Genomic DNA, 16985 nt, shown 5'->3' on the forward strand with positions numbered 1-16985 from the left:
ACCTCAAACATTCCTTTATAACCTCATAAAGTTTCATTTCATAATTCCTAGCCGTTTTGGAGAAATCAATTTTTATATATAATCCCAATTTCAATACAAGTCATTTTCAAAATTTTTTATTACAAAAACTGTTCATCGGGGAAACTTCAAATTTGGTAACATATAAGTCCTAACCCTTCTTTATAACCTCAAAAAGTTTCAAATCTTAATTCCTAACTGTTGTGGAGAAAACAATTTTTTTTTAAACAGCATATTCAAAAAACGTGAAATTTAATGTGTGTTAATAAAAAATTTATATAAAATTAACTGATCATCATGGAAGTTTATAATTTGGTGTAAACTAACCTCAAACATTCCTTTATAACCTCAAAAAGTTTTATTTTATAATTCCTAGCCGTTTTGGAGAAATCAATTTGTATATATAATCCCAATTTCAATAAACGTCATTTTCAAAATTTTTTATTACAAAAACTGTTCATCCGGGAAACTTCAAATTTGGTAACATCTAAGTCCTAACCCTTCTTTATAACCTCAAAAAGTTTCAATTCTTAATTCCTAACTATTTTGGAGAAAACAATTTTTCTTTAATATCACATTCAAAAAACGTGAAATTTAATGTGATAATAAAAAATCTATATATAAAATTAACTGATCATCATGGAAGCTTATAATTTTGTGTAAACTAACCTCAAACATTCCGTTATAACCTCAAAAAGTTTCATTTTATAATTCCTAGCCGTTTTGGAAAAATCAATGTTTATATATATTTCCAATTTTAATAAACGTCATTTTCAAAATTTTTTATTACAAAAACTGTTCATCGGGGAAACTTCAAATTTGGTAACATATAAGTCCTAACCCTTCTTTATAACCTCAAAAAGTTTCAATTCTTAATTCCTAAGTATTTTGGAGAAAACAATTTTTTTTTAATATCACATTCAAAAAACGTGAAATTTAATGTGTGTTAATAAAAAATTTATATAAAATTAACTGATCATCATGGAAGCTTATAATTTGGTGTAAACTAACCTCAAACGTTCCTTTATAACCTCAAAAAGTTTCATTTTATAATTCCTAGCCGTTTTGGAGAAATCAATTTTTATATATAATCCCAATAAACGTCATTTTCAAAATTTTTTATTAAAGAAACTGTTCATCGGGGAAACTTCAAATTTGGTAACAAATAAGTCTTAACCCTTCTTTATAACCTCAACAAGTTTCAAATCTTAATTCCTAACTGTTTTGCAGAAAACAATTTTTTTTTAAACAGCACATTCAAAAAACGTGAAATTTAATGTGTGTTAATAAAAAATTTATATAAAATTAACTGATCATCATAGAAGCTTATAGTTTGGTGTAAACTAATCTCAAACGTTCCTTTGTAACCTCAAAAAGTTTTATTTTATAATTCCTAGCCGTTTCGGAGAAAACAATTTTTTTTTAATATCACTTTCAAAAAACGTGAAATTTAATATGTGATAATAAAAAATGTATATAAAATTAACTGATCATCATGGAAGCTTATAATTTGGTGTAAACTAACCTCAAAAAGTTTTATTTTATAATTCCTAGCCGTTTTGGAGAAATCAATTTTTATATATAATCCCAATTTCAATAAACGTCATTTTCAAAATTTTTTATTACAAAAACTGTTCATCGGGGAAACTTCAAATTTGGTAACATCTAAGTCCTAATCCTTCTTTATAACCTCAAAAAGTTTCAAATCTTAATTCCTAACTGTTGTGGAGAAAACAATTTTTTTTAAACAGCATATTTAAAAAACGTGAAATTTAATGTGTGTTAATAAAAAATTTATATAAAATTAACTGATCATCATGGAAGCTTATAATTTGGTGTAAACTAACCTCAAACGTTCCTTTATAACCTCAAAAAGTTTCATTTCATAATTCCTAGCCGTTTTGGAGAAATCAATTTTTATATATAATCCCAATTTCAATAAAAGTCATTTTCAAACATTTTTATTACAAAAACTGTTCATCCGGGAAACTTCAAATTTGGTAACATACAAGTCCTAACCCTTCTTTATAACCTCAAAAAGTTTCAAATCTTAATTCCTAACTGTTTTGGAGAAAACAATTTTTCTTTAATATCACATTCAAAAAACGTGAAATTTAATGTGATAATAAAAAATCTATATATAAAATTAACTGATCATCATGGAAGCTTATAATTTTGTGTAAACTAACCTCAAACATTCCGTTATAACCTCAAAAAGTTTCATTTTATAATTCCTAGCCGTTTTGGAAAAATCAATGTTTATATATATTTCCAATTTTAATAAACGTCATTTTCAAAATTTTTTATTACAAAAACTGTTCATCGGGGAAACTTCAAATTTGGTAACATATAAGTCCTAACCCTTCTTTATAACCTCAAAAAGTTTCAATTCTTAATTCCTAAGTATTTTGGAGAAAACAATTTTTTTTTAATATCACATTCAAAAAACGTGAAATTTAATGTGTGTTAATAAAAAATTTATATAAAATTAACTGATCATCATGGAAGCTTATAATTTGGTGTAAACTAACCTCAAACGTTCCTTTATAACCTCAAAAAGTTTCATTTTATAATTCCTAGCCGTTTTGGAGAAATCAATTTTTATATATAATCCCAATAAACGTCATTTTCAAAATTTTTTATTAAAGAAACTGTTCATCGGGGAAACTTCAAATTTGGTAACAAATAAGTCTTAACCCTTCTTTATAACCTCAACAAGTTTCAAATCTTAATTCCTAACTGTTTTGCAGAAAACAATTTTTTTTTAAACAGCACATTCAAAAAACGTGAAATTTAATGTGTGTTAATAAAAAATTTATATAAAATTAACTGATCATCATAGAAGCTTATAGTTTGGTGTAAACTAATCTCAAACGTTCCTTTGTAACCTCAAAAAGTTTTATTTTATAATTCCTAGCCGTTTCGGAGAAAACAATTTTTTTTTAATATCACTTTCAAAAAACGTGAAATTTAATATGTGATAATAAAAAATGTATATAAAATTAACTGATCATCATGGAAGCTTATAATTTGGTGTAAACTAACCTCAAAAAGTTTTATTTTATAATTCCTAGCCGTTTTGGAGAAATCAATTTTTATATATAATCCCAATTTCAATAAACGTCATTTTCAAAATTTTTTATTACAAAAACTGTTCATCGGGGAAACTTCAAATTTGGTAACATCTAAGTCCTAATCCTTCTTTATAACCTCAAAAAGTTTCAAATCTTAATTCCTAACTGTTGTGGAGAAAACAATTTTTTTTAAACAGCATATTTAAAAAACGTGAAATTTAATGTGTGTTAATAAAAAATTTATATAAAATTAACTGATCATCATGGAAGCTTATAATTTGGTGTAAACTAACCTCAAACGTTCCTTTATAACCTCAAAAAGTTTCATTTCATAATTCCTAGCCGTTTTGGAGAAATCAATTTTTATATATAATCCCAATTTCAATAAAAGTCATTTTCAAACATTTTTATTACAAAAACTGTTCATCCGGGAAACTTCAAATTTGGTAACATACAAGTCCTAACCCTTCTTTATAACCTCAAAAAGTTTCAAATCTTAATTCCTAACTGTTTTGGAGAAAACAATTTTTTTTTTAAACAGCACATTAAAAAAACGTGAAATTTAATGTGTGTTAATAAAAAATTTATATAAAATTAACTGATCATCATGGAAGCTTATAATTTGGTGTAAACTAATCTCAAACGTTCCTTTATAACCTCAAAAAGTTTTATTTTATAATTCCTAGCCGTTTTGGAGAAAACAATTTTTTTTTAATATCACATTCAAAAAACGTGAAATTTAATATGTGATAATAAAAAATGTATATAAAATTAACTGATCATCATGGAAGCTTATAATTTGGTGTAAACCAACCTCAAACGTTCTTTTATAACCTCAAAAAGTTTAATTTCATAATTCCTAGCCGTTTTGGAGAAATCAATTTTTATATATAATACCAATTTCAATACACGTCATTTTAAAAATTTTTTATTAAAAAAACTGTTCATCCGGGAAACTTCAAATTTGGTAACATATAAGTCCTAACCTTTCTTTATAACCTCAAAAAGTTTCAATTCTTAATTCCTAACTATTTTGGAGAAATCATTTTTTTTTTAATTTCACATCCAAAAAAAGTGAAATTTAATGTGATAATAAAAAATCTATATTTGAAATTAACTGATCATCATAGAAGCTTATAATTTGGTGTAAACTAACCTCAAACGTTTCTTTATAACCTCAAAAAGTTTTATTTTATAATTCCTAGCCGTTTTGGAGAAATCAATTTTTATATATAATCACAATTTCAAAAAAAGTCATTTTCAAAAATTTTTTTTACAAAAATTGTTCATCCGGGAAATTTTAAATTTGGTAACATATAAGTCCTAACCCTTCTTTATAACCTCAAAAAGTTTCAATTCTTAATTCCTAATTATTTTGGAGAAAACAATTTTTTTTTAATATCACATTCAAAAAACGTGAAATTTAATATGTGATAATAAAAAATGTATATAAAATTAACTGATCATCATGGAAGCTTATAATTTGGTGTAAACCAACCTCAAACGTTCTTTTATAACCTCAAAAAGTTTAATTTCATAATTCCTAGCCGTTTTGGAGAAATCAATTTTTATATATAATACCAATTTCAATACACGTCATTTTAAAAATTTTTTATTAAAAAAACTGTTCATCCGGGAAACTTCAAATTTGGTAACATATAAGTCCTAACCTTTCTTTATAACCTCAAAAAGTTTCAATTCTTAATTCCTAACTATTTTGGAGAAATCATTTTTTTTTTAATTTCACATCCAAAAAAAGTGAAATTTAATGTGATAATAAAAAATCTATATTTGAAATTAACTGATCATCATAGAAGCTTATAATTTGGTGTAAACTAACCTCAAACGTTTCTTTATAACCTCAAAAAGTTTTATTTTATAATTCCTAGCCGTTTTGGAGAAATCAATTTTTATATATAATCACAATTTCAAAAAAAGTCATTTTCAAAAATTTTTTTTACAAAAATTGTTCATCCGGGAAATTTTAAATTTGGTAACATATAAGTCCTAACCCTTCTTTATAACCTCAAAAAGTTTCAATTCTTAATTCCTAATTATTTTGGAGAAAACAATTTTTTTTTAATATCACATTCAAAAAACGTGAAATTTAATATGTGATAATAAAAAATGTATATAAAATTAACTGATCATCATGGAAGCTTATAATTTGGTGTAAACTAACCTCAAACGTTCCTTTATAACCTCAAAAAGTTTCATTTCATAATTCCTAGCCGTTTTGGAGAAATTACTTTTTATATATAATTCTAATTTCAATAAACGTCATTTTCAAAATTTTTTATTAAAAAAACTGTTCATCCGAGAATCTTCAAATTTGGTAACATATAAGCCCTAACCCTTCTTTATAACCTCAAAAAGTTTCAATTCTTAATTCCTTACTATTTTGGAGAAAAGAATTTTTATTTAATTTCACATTCAAAAAAATGAGATTTAATGTGATAATAAAAAATCTGTATATAAAATTAACTGATCATCATGGAAGCTTATCATTTGGTGTAAGCTAACCTCAAACGTTTCTTTATAACCTCAAAAAGTTTTATTTTATAATTCCTAGCCGTTTTGGAGAAATCAATTTTTATATATAATCCCAATTTCAATAAACGTCATTTTCAAAATTTTTTATTAAAAAAACTGTTCATCGGGGAAACTTCAAATTTGGTAACAAATAAGTCTTAACCCTTCTTTATAACCTCAAAAAGTTTCAAATCTTAATTCCTAACTGTTTTGGAGAAAACAATTTTTTTTAAACAGCACATTCAAAAAACGTGAAATTTAATGTGTGTTAATAAAAATTTATATAAAATTAACTGATCATTATGGAAGCTTATAATTTGGTGTAGACTAACCTCAAACGTTCCTTTATAACCTCAAAAGGTTTCATTTCATAATTCCTAGCCGTTTTGGAGAAATCAATTTTTATATATAATCCCAATTTCAATAAAAGTCATTTTCAAAAATGTTTATTACAAAAATTGTTCATCTGGGAAACTTCAAATTTGGTAACATCTAAGTCCTAACCCTTCTTTATAACCTCAAAAAGTTTCAAATCTTAATTCCTAACTGTTTTGGAGAAAACAATTTTTTTAAACAGCACATTCAGAAAACGTGAAATTTAATTTGTGTTAATAAAAAATTTATATAAAATTAACTGATCATCATGGAAGCTTATAATTTGGTGTAAACTAACCTCAAACGTTCCTTTATAACCTCAAAACGTTTTATGTTATAATTCCTAGCCGTTTTGGAGAAATCAATTTTTATATATAATCCTAATTTCAATAAACTGTTCATCGGGGAAACTTCAAATTTGGTAACAAATAAGTCTTAACCCTTCTTTATAACCTCAAAAAGTTTCAAATCTTAATTCCTAACTGTTGTGGAGAAAACAATTTTTTTTTAAACAGCATATTCAAAATACGTGAAATTTAATGTGTGTTAATAAAAAATTTATATAAAATTAACTGATCATCATGGAAGTTTATAATTTGGTGTAAACTAACCTCAAACGTTCCTTTATAACCTCAAAAAGTTTCATTTCATAATTCCCAGCCGTTTTGGAGAAATCAATTTTTATATATAATCCCAATTTTAATAAACGTCATTTTCAAAAATTTTTATTACAAAAACTGTTCATCCGGGAAACTTCAAATTTGGTAACATCTAAGTCCTAATCCTTCTTTATAACCTCAAAAAATTTCAATTCTTAATTCCTAACTATTTTGGAGAAAACAATTTTTGTTTAATATCACATTCAAAAAAAGTGAAATTTAATGTGATAATAAAAAATCTATATATAAAATTAACTGAACATCATAGAAGCTTATAATTTGGTATAAACTAACCTCAAAAAGTTTCATTTCATAATTCCTAGCCGTTTTGGAGAAATCAATTTTTATATATAATCCCAATTTCAATAAACGTCATTTTCAAAATTTTTTATTAAAAAACTGTTCATCGGGGAAACTTCAAATTTGGTAACAAATAAGTCTTAACCCTTCTTTATAACCTCAAAAAGTTTCAAATCTTAATTCCTAACTGTTGTGGAGAAAACAATTTTTTTTTAAACAGCATATTCAAAATACGTGAAATTTAATGTGTGTTAATAAAAAATTTATATAAAATTAACTGATTATCATGGAAGTTTATAATTTGGTGTAAACTAACCTCAAACGTTCCTTTATAACCTAAAAAAGTTTCATTTCATAATTTCTAGCCGTTTTGGAGAAATCAATTTTTATATATAATCCCAATTTCAATAAAAGTCTTTTTCAAACATTTTTATTACAAAAACTGTTCAGCCGGGAAGCTTCAAATTTGGTAACATCTAAGTCCTAACCCTTCTTTATAACCTCAAAAAGTTTCAAATCTTAATTCCTAACTGTTTTGAAGAAAACAATTTTTTTTTTAAACAGTACATTAAAAAAACGTGAAATTTTATGTGTGTTAATAAAAAATTTATATAAAATTAACTGATCATCATGGAAGCTTATAATTTGGTGTAAACTAAACTCAAACGTTCCTTTATAACCTCAAAAAGTTTTATTTTATAATTCCTAGCCATTTTGGAGAAAACAATTTTTTTTTAATATCACATTCAAAAAACGTGAAATTTAATATGTGATAATAAAAAATGTATATAAAATTAACTGATCATCATGGAAGCTTATAATTTGGTGTAAACTAACCTCAAACATTCCTTTATAACCTCATAAAGTTTTATTTTATAATTCCTAGCCGTTTTGGAGAAATCAATTTTTATATATAATCCCAATTTCAATAAACGTCATTTTCAAAATTTTTTATTACAAAAACTGTTCATCGGGGAAACTTCAAATTTGGTAACATCTAAGTCCTAACCCTTCTTTATAACCTCAAAAAGTTTCAAATCTTAATTCCTAACTGTTGTGGAGAAAACAATTTTTTTTTAAACAGCATATTCAAAAAACGTGAAATTTAATGTGTGTTAATAAAAAATTTATATAAAATTAATTGATCATCATGGAAGCTTACAATTTGGTGTAAACTAACATCAAACGTTCCTTTATAACCTCAAAAAGTTTTATTTTATAATTCCTAGCCGTTTTGGAGAAATCAATTTTTATATTTAATCCCAATTTTAATATGAGTCATTTTCAAAATTTTTTATTAAAAAAACTGTTCATCGGGGAAACTTCAAATTTGGTAACAAATAAGTCTTAACCCTTCTTTATAACCTCAAAAAGTTTCAAATCTTAATTCCTAACTGTTTTGGAGAAAATAATTTTTTTTTAAACCGCATATTCAAAAAACGTGAAATTTAATGTGTGTTAATAAAAAATTTATATAAAATTAATTGATCATCATGGAAGCTTATAATTTGGTGTAAACTAACATCAAACGTTCCTTTATAACCTCAAAAAGTTTTATTTTATAATTCCTAGCCGTTTTGGAGAAATCAATTTTTATATTTAATCCCAATTTTAATATGAGTCATTTTCAAAATTTTTTATTAAAAAAACTGTTCATCGGGGAAACTTCAAATTTGGTAACAAATAAGTCTTAACCCTTCTTTATAACCTCAAAAAGTTTCAAATCTTAATTCCTAACTGTTGTGGAAAAAACAATTTTTTTTTAAACAGCATATTCAAAAAACGTGAAATTTAATGTGTGTTAATAAAAACTTTATATAAAATTAACTGATCATCATGGAAGCTTATAATTTGGTGTAAACTAACCTCAAACATTCCTTTATAACCTCAAAAGGTTTCATTTCATAATTCCTAGCCGTTTTGGAGAAATCAATTTTTATATTTAATCCCAATTTTAATATGAGTTATTTTCAAAATTTTTTATTAAAAAAACTGTTCATCGGGGAAACTTCAAATTTGGTAACAAATAAGTCTTAACCCTTCTTTATAACCTCAAAAAGTTTCAAATCTTAATTCCTAACTGTTTTGGAGAAAACAATTTTTTTTTAAACAGCACATTCAAAAAACGTGAAATTTTATTTGTGTTAATAAAAAATTTATATAAAATTAACTGATCATCATGGAAGCTTATAATTTGGTGTAAACCAACCTCAAACGTTCCTTTATAACCTCAAAAAGTTTCATTTCATAATTCCTAGCCGTTTTAGAGAAATCAATTTTTATATATAATCCCAATTTAAATAAAAGTCATTTTCAAAAATTTTTATTACAAAAACTGTTCATCCGGTAAACTTCAAACTTGGTAACATCTAAGTCGTAACCCTTCTTTATATCCTCAAAAAGTTTCAAATCTTAATTCCTAACAGTTTTAGAGAAAACAATTTTTATAATACAACATTAATTCCCAAAAACGTTTCTAATTTAAAACCTAATTTACAACCAAACATAAAAATAAACTTTTCCATTGCATTTACTCCATAACACACTTAAAATAGTTAATATTAATTTTATCACCAACCCAACAAAAAAAGAGAAATAAAAAACAATTAAAACCCAGGAGAACAAAGGTATTTGGAGACAGATTAATCGCTTTGGTTTGTTCGGTTTTTTTTGTTACACCCAAGTATATAACAAGTCATTGTTCTCGAAGAGCAAGTTGTTGCTATACCACAATTAATTGTTAAAACGATATTTAGTACGGTAGTTTTTTGAGAATCTACGTCAAGATCATGACGACGATGTGTTTTTAAACGAAAATAAGGAGGGAAGTTAAGTTGTCGTTGCGTCATTTGATTCACCGTAGAGGAACATGTCTGATATCCTTCCTATATAAACGACGAGACAACTTTTAAGATTATTTAGTCTTACACTACATTAAGAAGGATTTTTTTTTAAAATCAATTTAACCATGAAAATTTCGTTCGCCGATAACTTAAAGAGAAAAAATGGGAATCAATTTTATCAATATTTATGTACAGCTACAGGTAAGATTTTTTTTTTATGATTAATTAATTTTTTATAATTAATTAAATTTTTTTTAGCAACTTTAACGTTATTAACATCGGCTATGCATTATGGTTGGCCATCACCTTCTTTACCGAAATTGCTAGCGAATGAGCATCATTTCCAAATAAGTGATGAACAAGGTTCTTGGATTGCTGTAATAACTTTAATCGGGTGCCCATTTGGTGCTATTTTAGCTTGCACTTTAGTAAACATTTTGGGGAGAAAAAAAGTGATTTTATTAACCGGCCCAAATTTAATCTTAGCCTGGATATTAGTTGCTTATGGTAAACGAGTCGAAATCATGGTTTTCGCGAGATTCATCGCAGGGATTTCAGATGGGATTATATACACGGTGATTCCTATGTATATAGGTGAAGTGGCCGATCCGAATATTCGCGGATTATTGGGTTCAAGTTGCTCGGTTACGATGATGTTTGGAATATTATTAGTAAATATATTGGGGGTTTATTTCGATATAACAACTTTAGCGATGATTTCGGTTTCGATACCGCTCGTTTTTTTGATCACTTTCCCTTGGATGCCGGAAAGTCCTTATTATTTAGTGATGAAGGGAAAAATGGAAGATGCGAAAGCGAATTTAAGAAAATTAAAAGGAATCGAAGACGTTGACGCGGATATTAACCGATTAAGTAACGCTGTTAAAGAAAAAAATAAAAAGGAAAAAGCGCGAATTTGGGATTTATTTTTGGTTCGAAGTAATCGAAAAGGAATTTTAATCATAATGTGTTTAAGAGCTGTGCAACAATTAAGCGGGATTTCGGCGTTAACTTTTTATGCCAACACCATTTTTAAAGAACTCGAAGATACTTTATCGTCGAATATAACAACAGCGATTTTTTTTTCGATTCAATGTCTTATTTCGATGTTATCCGCTTTTTTATTAGACAAAGCTGGAAGAAAACCTTTATTAATAACATCGGCTATAGGATGCGCTTTATGCCTCTTATTACAAGCAACTTATTATTACTTAAACACCAAATTAGACATTTCCCATTTAAGTTTAATCCCAATAATCTCATTAATCTGCTACATAATCGCTTATTGCATAGGATTAGGTACAATCCCTGTTTTAATGCTCAGCGAGCTTTTCCCAACGACCATAAAAGCTTTCGCATTGTGTTTCGCCGAATTATATTTTAGTTTGATCGCGACGGCGGTTTCGAAATTCTTTCAAATCACGAAAGACACCTTTGGTATTTACGTCCCTTTTTATGTCTTCGGGGTTTGTACCATTATCGGATTGATTTGGGTCACCTTTTCAATCCCAGAAACGAAAGGAAAAACGTTAGAAGAAATTCAAGAATTGCTACAAAACGGAAATAAAGAAAAAGAAGATACGATCGAGGCGTAAACATAAAAATAAACGATTTAATTAAGATCTTTGATCTTATACGACTGATCTATGTGGTAACATTGTACCTAAATGCGATCTTTGATTTGAATTCAAACGGTTTTATTAACCGCAGTTGACATCGATTAACCCCTTTATTCTTAGAATCGTACTGATTAATTTATAAGAACAAAATATTCCTATAACTAATTAATGTAATTTTTATATTTTATTTTTGAAAATAAAAATTAATTAAATCAATTTTTTTTTTAAACTTCCTCCGATTCTTAAGTAAAGGTGATAAAAGTTAAGGTGTGGATTTTAGCGTGTGCGTAAATGGAGAGTAAGCGAGCCGTTAAATCGATGTTTAAACAGAAATACGGTTTTCGGGTTTACAAATAGGTTTATCTGTAAATTTAAAGCAGGAAATCGTTTAAAATTTGATTAACGTAATTGTGCATTATCATTTTCCTTAGCAACACGGTTTAACTTGCATATTAAAAAATAAAATAAAACGAGAACGTTGTAAAACAAATAAACATTGATAATATAATGTATTATGTACCTGGGTAAAATGTGAAAGGTAAATATTTAAACGGTCCGAAATAATGTGATTTTAATTTGGTTTTTTTGTGGAGAAATTGTAAATTAAATGGAAAAATATTTTTTAAATATCTAGGAAATATAGATTTCACACCATTTTTTGTAAATAAATAGACACCTACATCTTCATGATAATTTTCTATCTACTTTCTTAGCTGATATCTTCCTTATTATTAGATATAGCGAAAAACTAAATGTACCATTTGAAAACTTGATTCTTTCTGTATCTAAAACCTTCTTTGTTATAAAGAGCAGAAAATTTGCGATATGATTGTAGAGTTTTCTCCTGGTCATATAAGAAAGTTACCCCAACAAAGTTTAAAAGTGTCAAAACGTGTCAATTTAATAGTTTTAAGCCAAAAACGTACTTGTGCAAGCGTGATCGCCGCCTGTTATACACCATTAGAAAGAGCAGAAAATTTTCGATAAGATAGATACGATTCTAGAGTTTTTTCCTGGTCATATAAGAAAGTTATCGACCCGAACAAGGTTTAAAAGTACCTAAAACGGGTGGATTTAGTAGTTTTTGGCTTAAAAAGTAATTGTGCAAGCGTGATCGCCGCGTGTTATACATCATTAGAAAGAGCAGAAAATTTTCAATTAGATAGATACGATTCTAGAGTTTTCTGCTGGTCGTATAAGGAAGTTATCGACCCCAACAAGATTTAAAAGTAGCTAAAACGTATGAATTTAATAGATTTTGGCTAAAAACGTACTTGTGCAAGCGTGATATACACCATTAGAAAAAGCAGAAAATTTTCGATAAGATAGATACGATTCTAGAGTTTTCTCCTGGTTATATAAAAAAGTTATCGACCCCAACAAGGTTTAAAAGTACCTAAAACGTGCGAATTTAATAGATTTTGGCTAAAAACGTACTTGTGTAAGCGTGATCGCCGCGTGTTATACACCATTAGAAAGAGCAGAAAATTTTCGATAAGATAGATATGATTCTAGAGTTTTCTCCTGGTCATATAAGAAAGTTACCAACCTGAATAAGATTTAAAAGTACCTAAAACGTGTAAATTTAATAATTTTTGGCCAAAAATGTACTTGTGCAAGCGTGATCGCCGCGTGTTATACACCATTAGAAAGAGCAGAAAATTTTTAATAACATAGATACGATTCTAGAGTTTTTTCCTTGTCATATAAGTAAGTTATCGACCCCAACAAGGTTTAAAAGTACCTAAAACGTGTGAATTTAATAGTTTTTGGCCAAAAACGTACTTGTGCAAGCGTGATAGCCGCGTGTTATACACCATTAGAAAGAGCAGAAAATTTTCGATAAGATAGATACGATTCTAGAGTTTTTCCATGGTCATATAAGAAAGTTATCGACCCCAACAAGGTTTAAAAGTACCTAAAACGTGTGAATTTAATAATTATTGGAAAAAACGTACTTGTGCAAGCGCGATCGCCACGTGTTATACACCATTAGAAAGAGCAGAAAATTTTCGATAAGATAGATACGATTCTAGAGTTTTCTCCTGGTAATATAAGAAAGTTATCAACCACAACAAGGTTTAAAAGTGGCTAAAACGTGTGAATTTAATAGTTTTTGGCTAAAAACGTACTTGTGCAAGCGTGATCGCCGCGTGTTATACACCATTAGAAAGAGCAGAACATTTGCGATAAGATAGATACGATTCTAGAGTTTTCTCCTGGTCATATAAGAAAGTTATCGACCCCAACAAGGTTTAAAAGTACCTAAAACGGGTGGATTTAGTAGTTTTTGGCTTAAAAAGTAATTGTGAAAGCGTGATCACCGCGTGTTATACATCATTAAAAAGAGCAGAAAATTTTCGATGAGATAGATACGATTCTAGAGTTTTCTCCTGGTCATATAAGAAAGTTATCGACCCCAACAAAGTTTAAAAGTTTCTAAAACGTGTGAATTTAATAGTTTTTGGCCAAAAACGTACTTGTACAAGCGTGATCGCCGCGTGTTATACAACATTAGAAAGAGCAGAAAATTTTCGTTAAGATAGATATGATTCTAGAGTTTTCTCCTGGTTATATAAGAAAGTTATCGACCCCAACAACGTTTAAAAGTAGCAAAACGTGGGAATTTAATAGTTTTTGGCTAAAAACGTACTTGTGCAAGCGTGATCGCCGCGTGTTATACACCATTAGAAAGAGCAGAAAATTTTCGATGAGATAGATACGATTCTAGAGTTTTCTCCTGGTCATATAAGAAAGTTATCGACCCCAACAAAGTTTAAAAGTTTCTAAAACGTGTGAATTTAATAGTTTTTGGCCAAAAACGTACTTGTACAAGCGTGATCGCCGCGTGTTATACAACATTAGAAAGAGCAGAAAATTTTCGTTAAGATAGATATGATTCTAGAGTTTTCTCCTAATCATATAAGAAAGTTATCGACTCCAACAACGTTTAAAAGTAGCAAAACGTGTGAATTTAATAGTTTTTGGCCAGAAATGTACTTGTGCAAGCATGATCGCCGCGTGTTATACATCATTAGAAAGAGCAGAAAATTTTCGATAAGATAGATATACTTCTATAGTTTTCTCCCTATCAAACAAGACAGTTGTTTAGAGGAAGAGCAATTAAGCGTTTCTGCGTGTAGGAATGTACATTAAGGGTGATTTAAGCATGATGCCGATAGATATTGACCGACAAAAACGCGGATTAAGATAGTTGAAGGAGCGCTCCTGTTAACTGTGATAACAGTTTTTTAAAATTCGGTTTGATAACAATTGCACAAGGGCTTGAAGTTGGGTAATTTTTAACTATTTTTTGTACAGAGTGGTGTTCTTCATTTTTTATTGATCTTATTATCAATTTATCGGCAGACGAAAACCCTTTTTAGTTTTTTTTAGTTTTAGATAGAGAATGAATCAAGCTTTCAGATGGTGCATTTAGTTTTTTGCTATCTCTAATAATAAGGAAGATATCAGCTAAGAAAGTAGATAGGTAATTACGGATAAAAGTTTGTTGCCATTGTCGCAAGGGTTTGGATTTAACAAATTAATGAGCCATCATCAGAAATCTACATCAGATGAAATTCACATTTTCAGCTTACAGCCTGAGGTTGCAGACAAGTTTCAGCAATTATAATGATTTTGATTTCAATAATTAATATAATTTATAAGTTTAACAGAAAAGATTAGGGAAACTGGTATTAAAAGAAAGATTTCAAGCAGAGAAATAGAAATGTATGAGACTGGCCATAGACAGGAAAAAGACATTAAAAGCAATAAGAGGACTAGGCAGAGAATAGGAAGATAGAAGAGAGATTAATAATAGAAAAACGATTTTTGGTAAAGATTTGGACAAAGAATAACTTAGACAAGACTAGTAATTATTAACAAACTGTCAGTGGCTCTAAAAAGATACTGGATAAGATAAGCAAGATAAGAAAGTGCCTGGGAGAAGACTTGTAAAAGAAGAAAGGTGAAATAAAAAAAATAATGATATTAAAACTGATAATAAAAAAAAAAGATTGGATAAGGACTGGAATGAAAAGAAGAAGATTAGGAAGAGACAGTGAATAAAGAAAGGTAAGAAAAAAGACTGAATAAAGAGTAGAGAAACAGGGAAAAGACAGTAAAGGTAATAAGAAGACTAGACGGAGTATAAAAAAATAAGAGAAGTACCAGGACAAAGCTAGAATATGGAATAATGATACTTGAACGATGCTAATAATATAAGAAAATGACTGAATAAAGGGATAGCAGACTGAATAGAGTGGTAACAAAAAAAAGTGATTTAATACTGACTGGAACGAGAAGCAAGAAACTGGGAAGAAACTGACAATACAAGAAAGAGGCCAGAAAGTCACCGAACTGACAGTTGTAGAACTGGACAACTTCAGGTAATAGAAAAAAGGGACTAGACAGAAAATGGAGGTCGGCAAATAGAAAGAGACCGAAAGGTGGAGAAAAAACTGACTAAAGACTGAATAATGAAGAAATATTTTGGGAAGAAGTTGGTAATTGAAGAAAGAGATTGGAAAAAAGCTGGCAACACCAAAAGAGAAACAATAGAGACTGGAAAAAGAAAAAATTAGTTGGGTAGAAAATGGTAATAGAAAATCAGACTGGGATGTGAATGATAATAGATGGTAGTAATTAAACAGAATCTGTAAAAAAATCTGAGAAGTGACCGATAATATAGAAGAAAACACTAGAATGAGACTAGTAATAAAAGACAAGAACCAAACAAGGGCTAGAAAGAGAGGAAAGAGACTGCACAAAGACTGGAAAGAAAATAAAAGGTATTGGAAGAGATGGTAATAGAAGAAAGAGATTGGCAACATCACAAGTGACAGACCAGAAACTGGAAAAAGAAAGAATGATTTTTGTGGGAAATTGTATTAGAAAAAAACTGATAATTTATTATACAAATAACATTGTAGAGTGTAGAAAAGTCCGAGATGAGACCGTTAATAAAAGAAAATACTGGAAAGAGACTGGTAATAAAAGATAAGAACTAAATAAGGACTAGAATGAGAAGAACAAGACTGGACAAACACTGGAAAGAGAAGAAAATGTCTGAGAAGTGACTGGTAATAGAAGAAAGAGATTGGCATCACCAAAAGATACAGAACATATGTTGGAAAAAGAAAGAATGAGTTGGGTAAGACTGCTAATGATTGATGACAGATGGTATAAACTAAAAAAAGACTGGAGAGAGAAGAAATGGTCTGGAGAGAGACTCGTAATATAAGAAAACCATTGGACAGATATTGGTTAGAACAGAAATAGACCAAACACAAACTGGAACTAAAAAGTGAAGAAAGAGAGAAAGCAGGTCCCTAAATGTAACACTAATATTGTACAGGGTGGCCAAATAAGCGAAGGTGTAAAGTACTGTTTCTCAGAAACTACTTATTGTAGAGACTTGCAGTAAAAATTTTAATAAGTAAAGTGGCTAAGAGAAAATCCTGGAAATTATTTTTAGGTTTCTAAGATGATCGCTAGGGGGCGCAAGCGTCATCTTGAATTAGAAAATGCGGGTTTTCTCGGAATTTCGCTATATTAACATAA

General features: G+C 28.3%; 1 protein-coding gene across 1 annotated transcript; it reads left to right on the top strand.

The window, feature by feature from the left end:
* Positions 1 to 9678: 9678 nt before the first annotated feature.
* On the top strand, positions 9679 to 11636 carry LOC111416636 (facilitated trehalose transporter Tret1-like). Its single transcript, XM_023048701.2, has 2 exons — positions 9679 to 10002; positions 10060 to 11636. The coding sequence occupies exons 1-2, from the start codon at positions 9927 to 9929 to the stop codon at positions 11394 to 11396; spliced, it is 1413 nt and encodes a 470-aa protein (XP_022904469.2). The 5' UTR covers positions 9679 to 9926; the 3' UTR covers positions 11397 to 11636.
* The last annotated feature ends 5349 nt before the right edge of the window (positions 11637 to 16985 follow it).

The sequence above is a fragment of the Onthophagus taurus genome, chromosome 1, assembly GCF_036711975.1.
Source record: "Onthophagus taurus isolate NC chromosome 1, IU_Otau_3.0, whole genome shotgun sequence".
Lineage (NCBI taxonomy): Eukaryota > Metazoa > Arthropoda > Insecta > Coleoptera > Scarabaeidae > Onthophagus > Onthophagus taurus.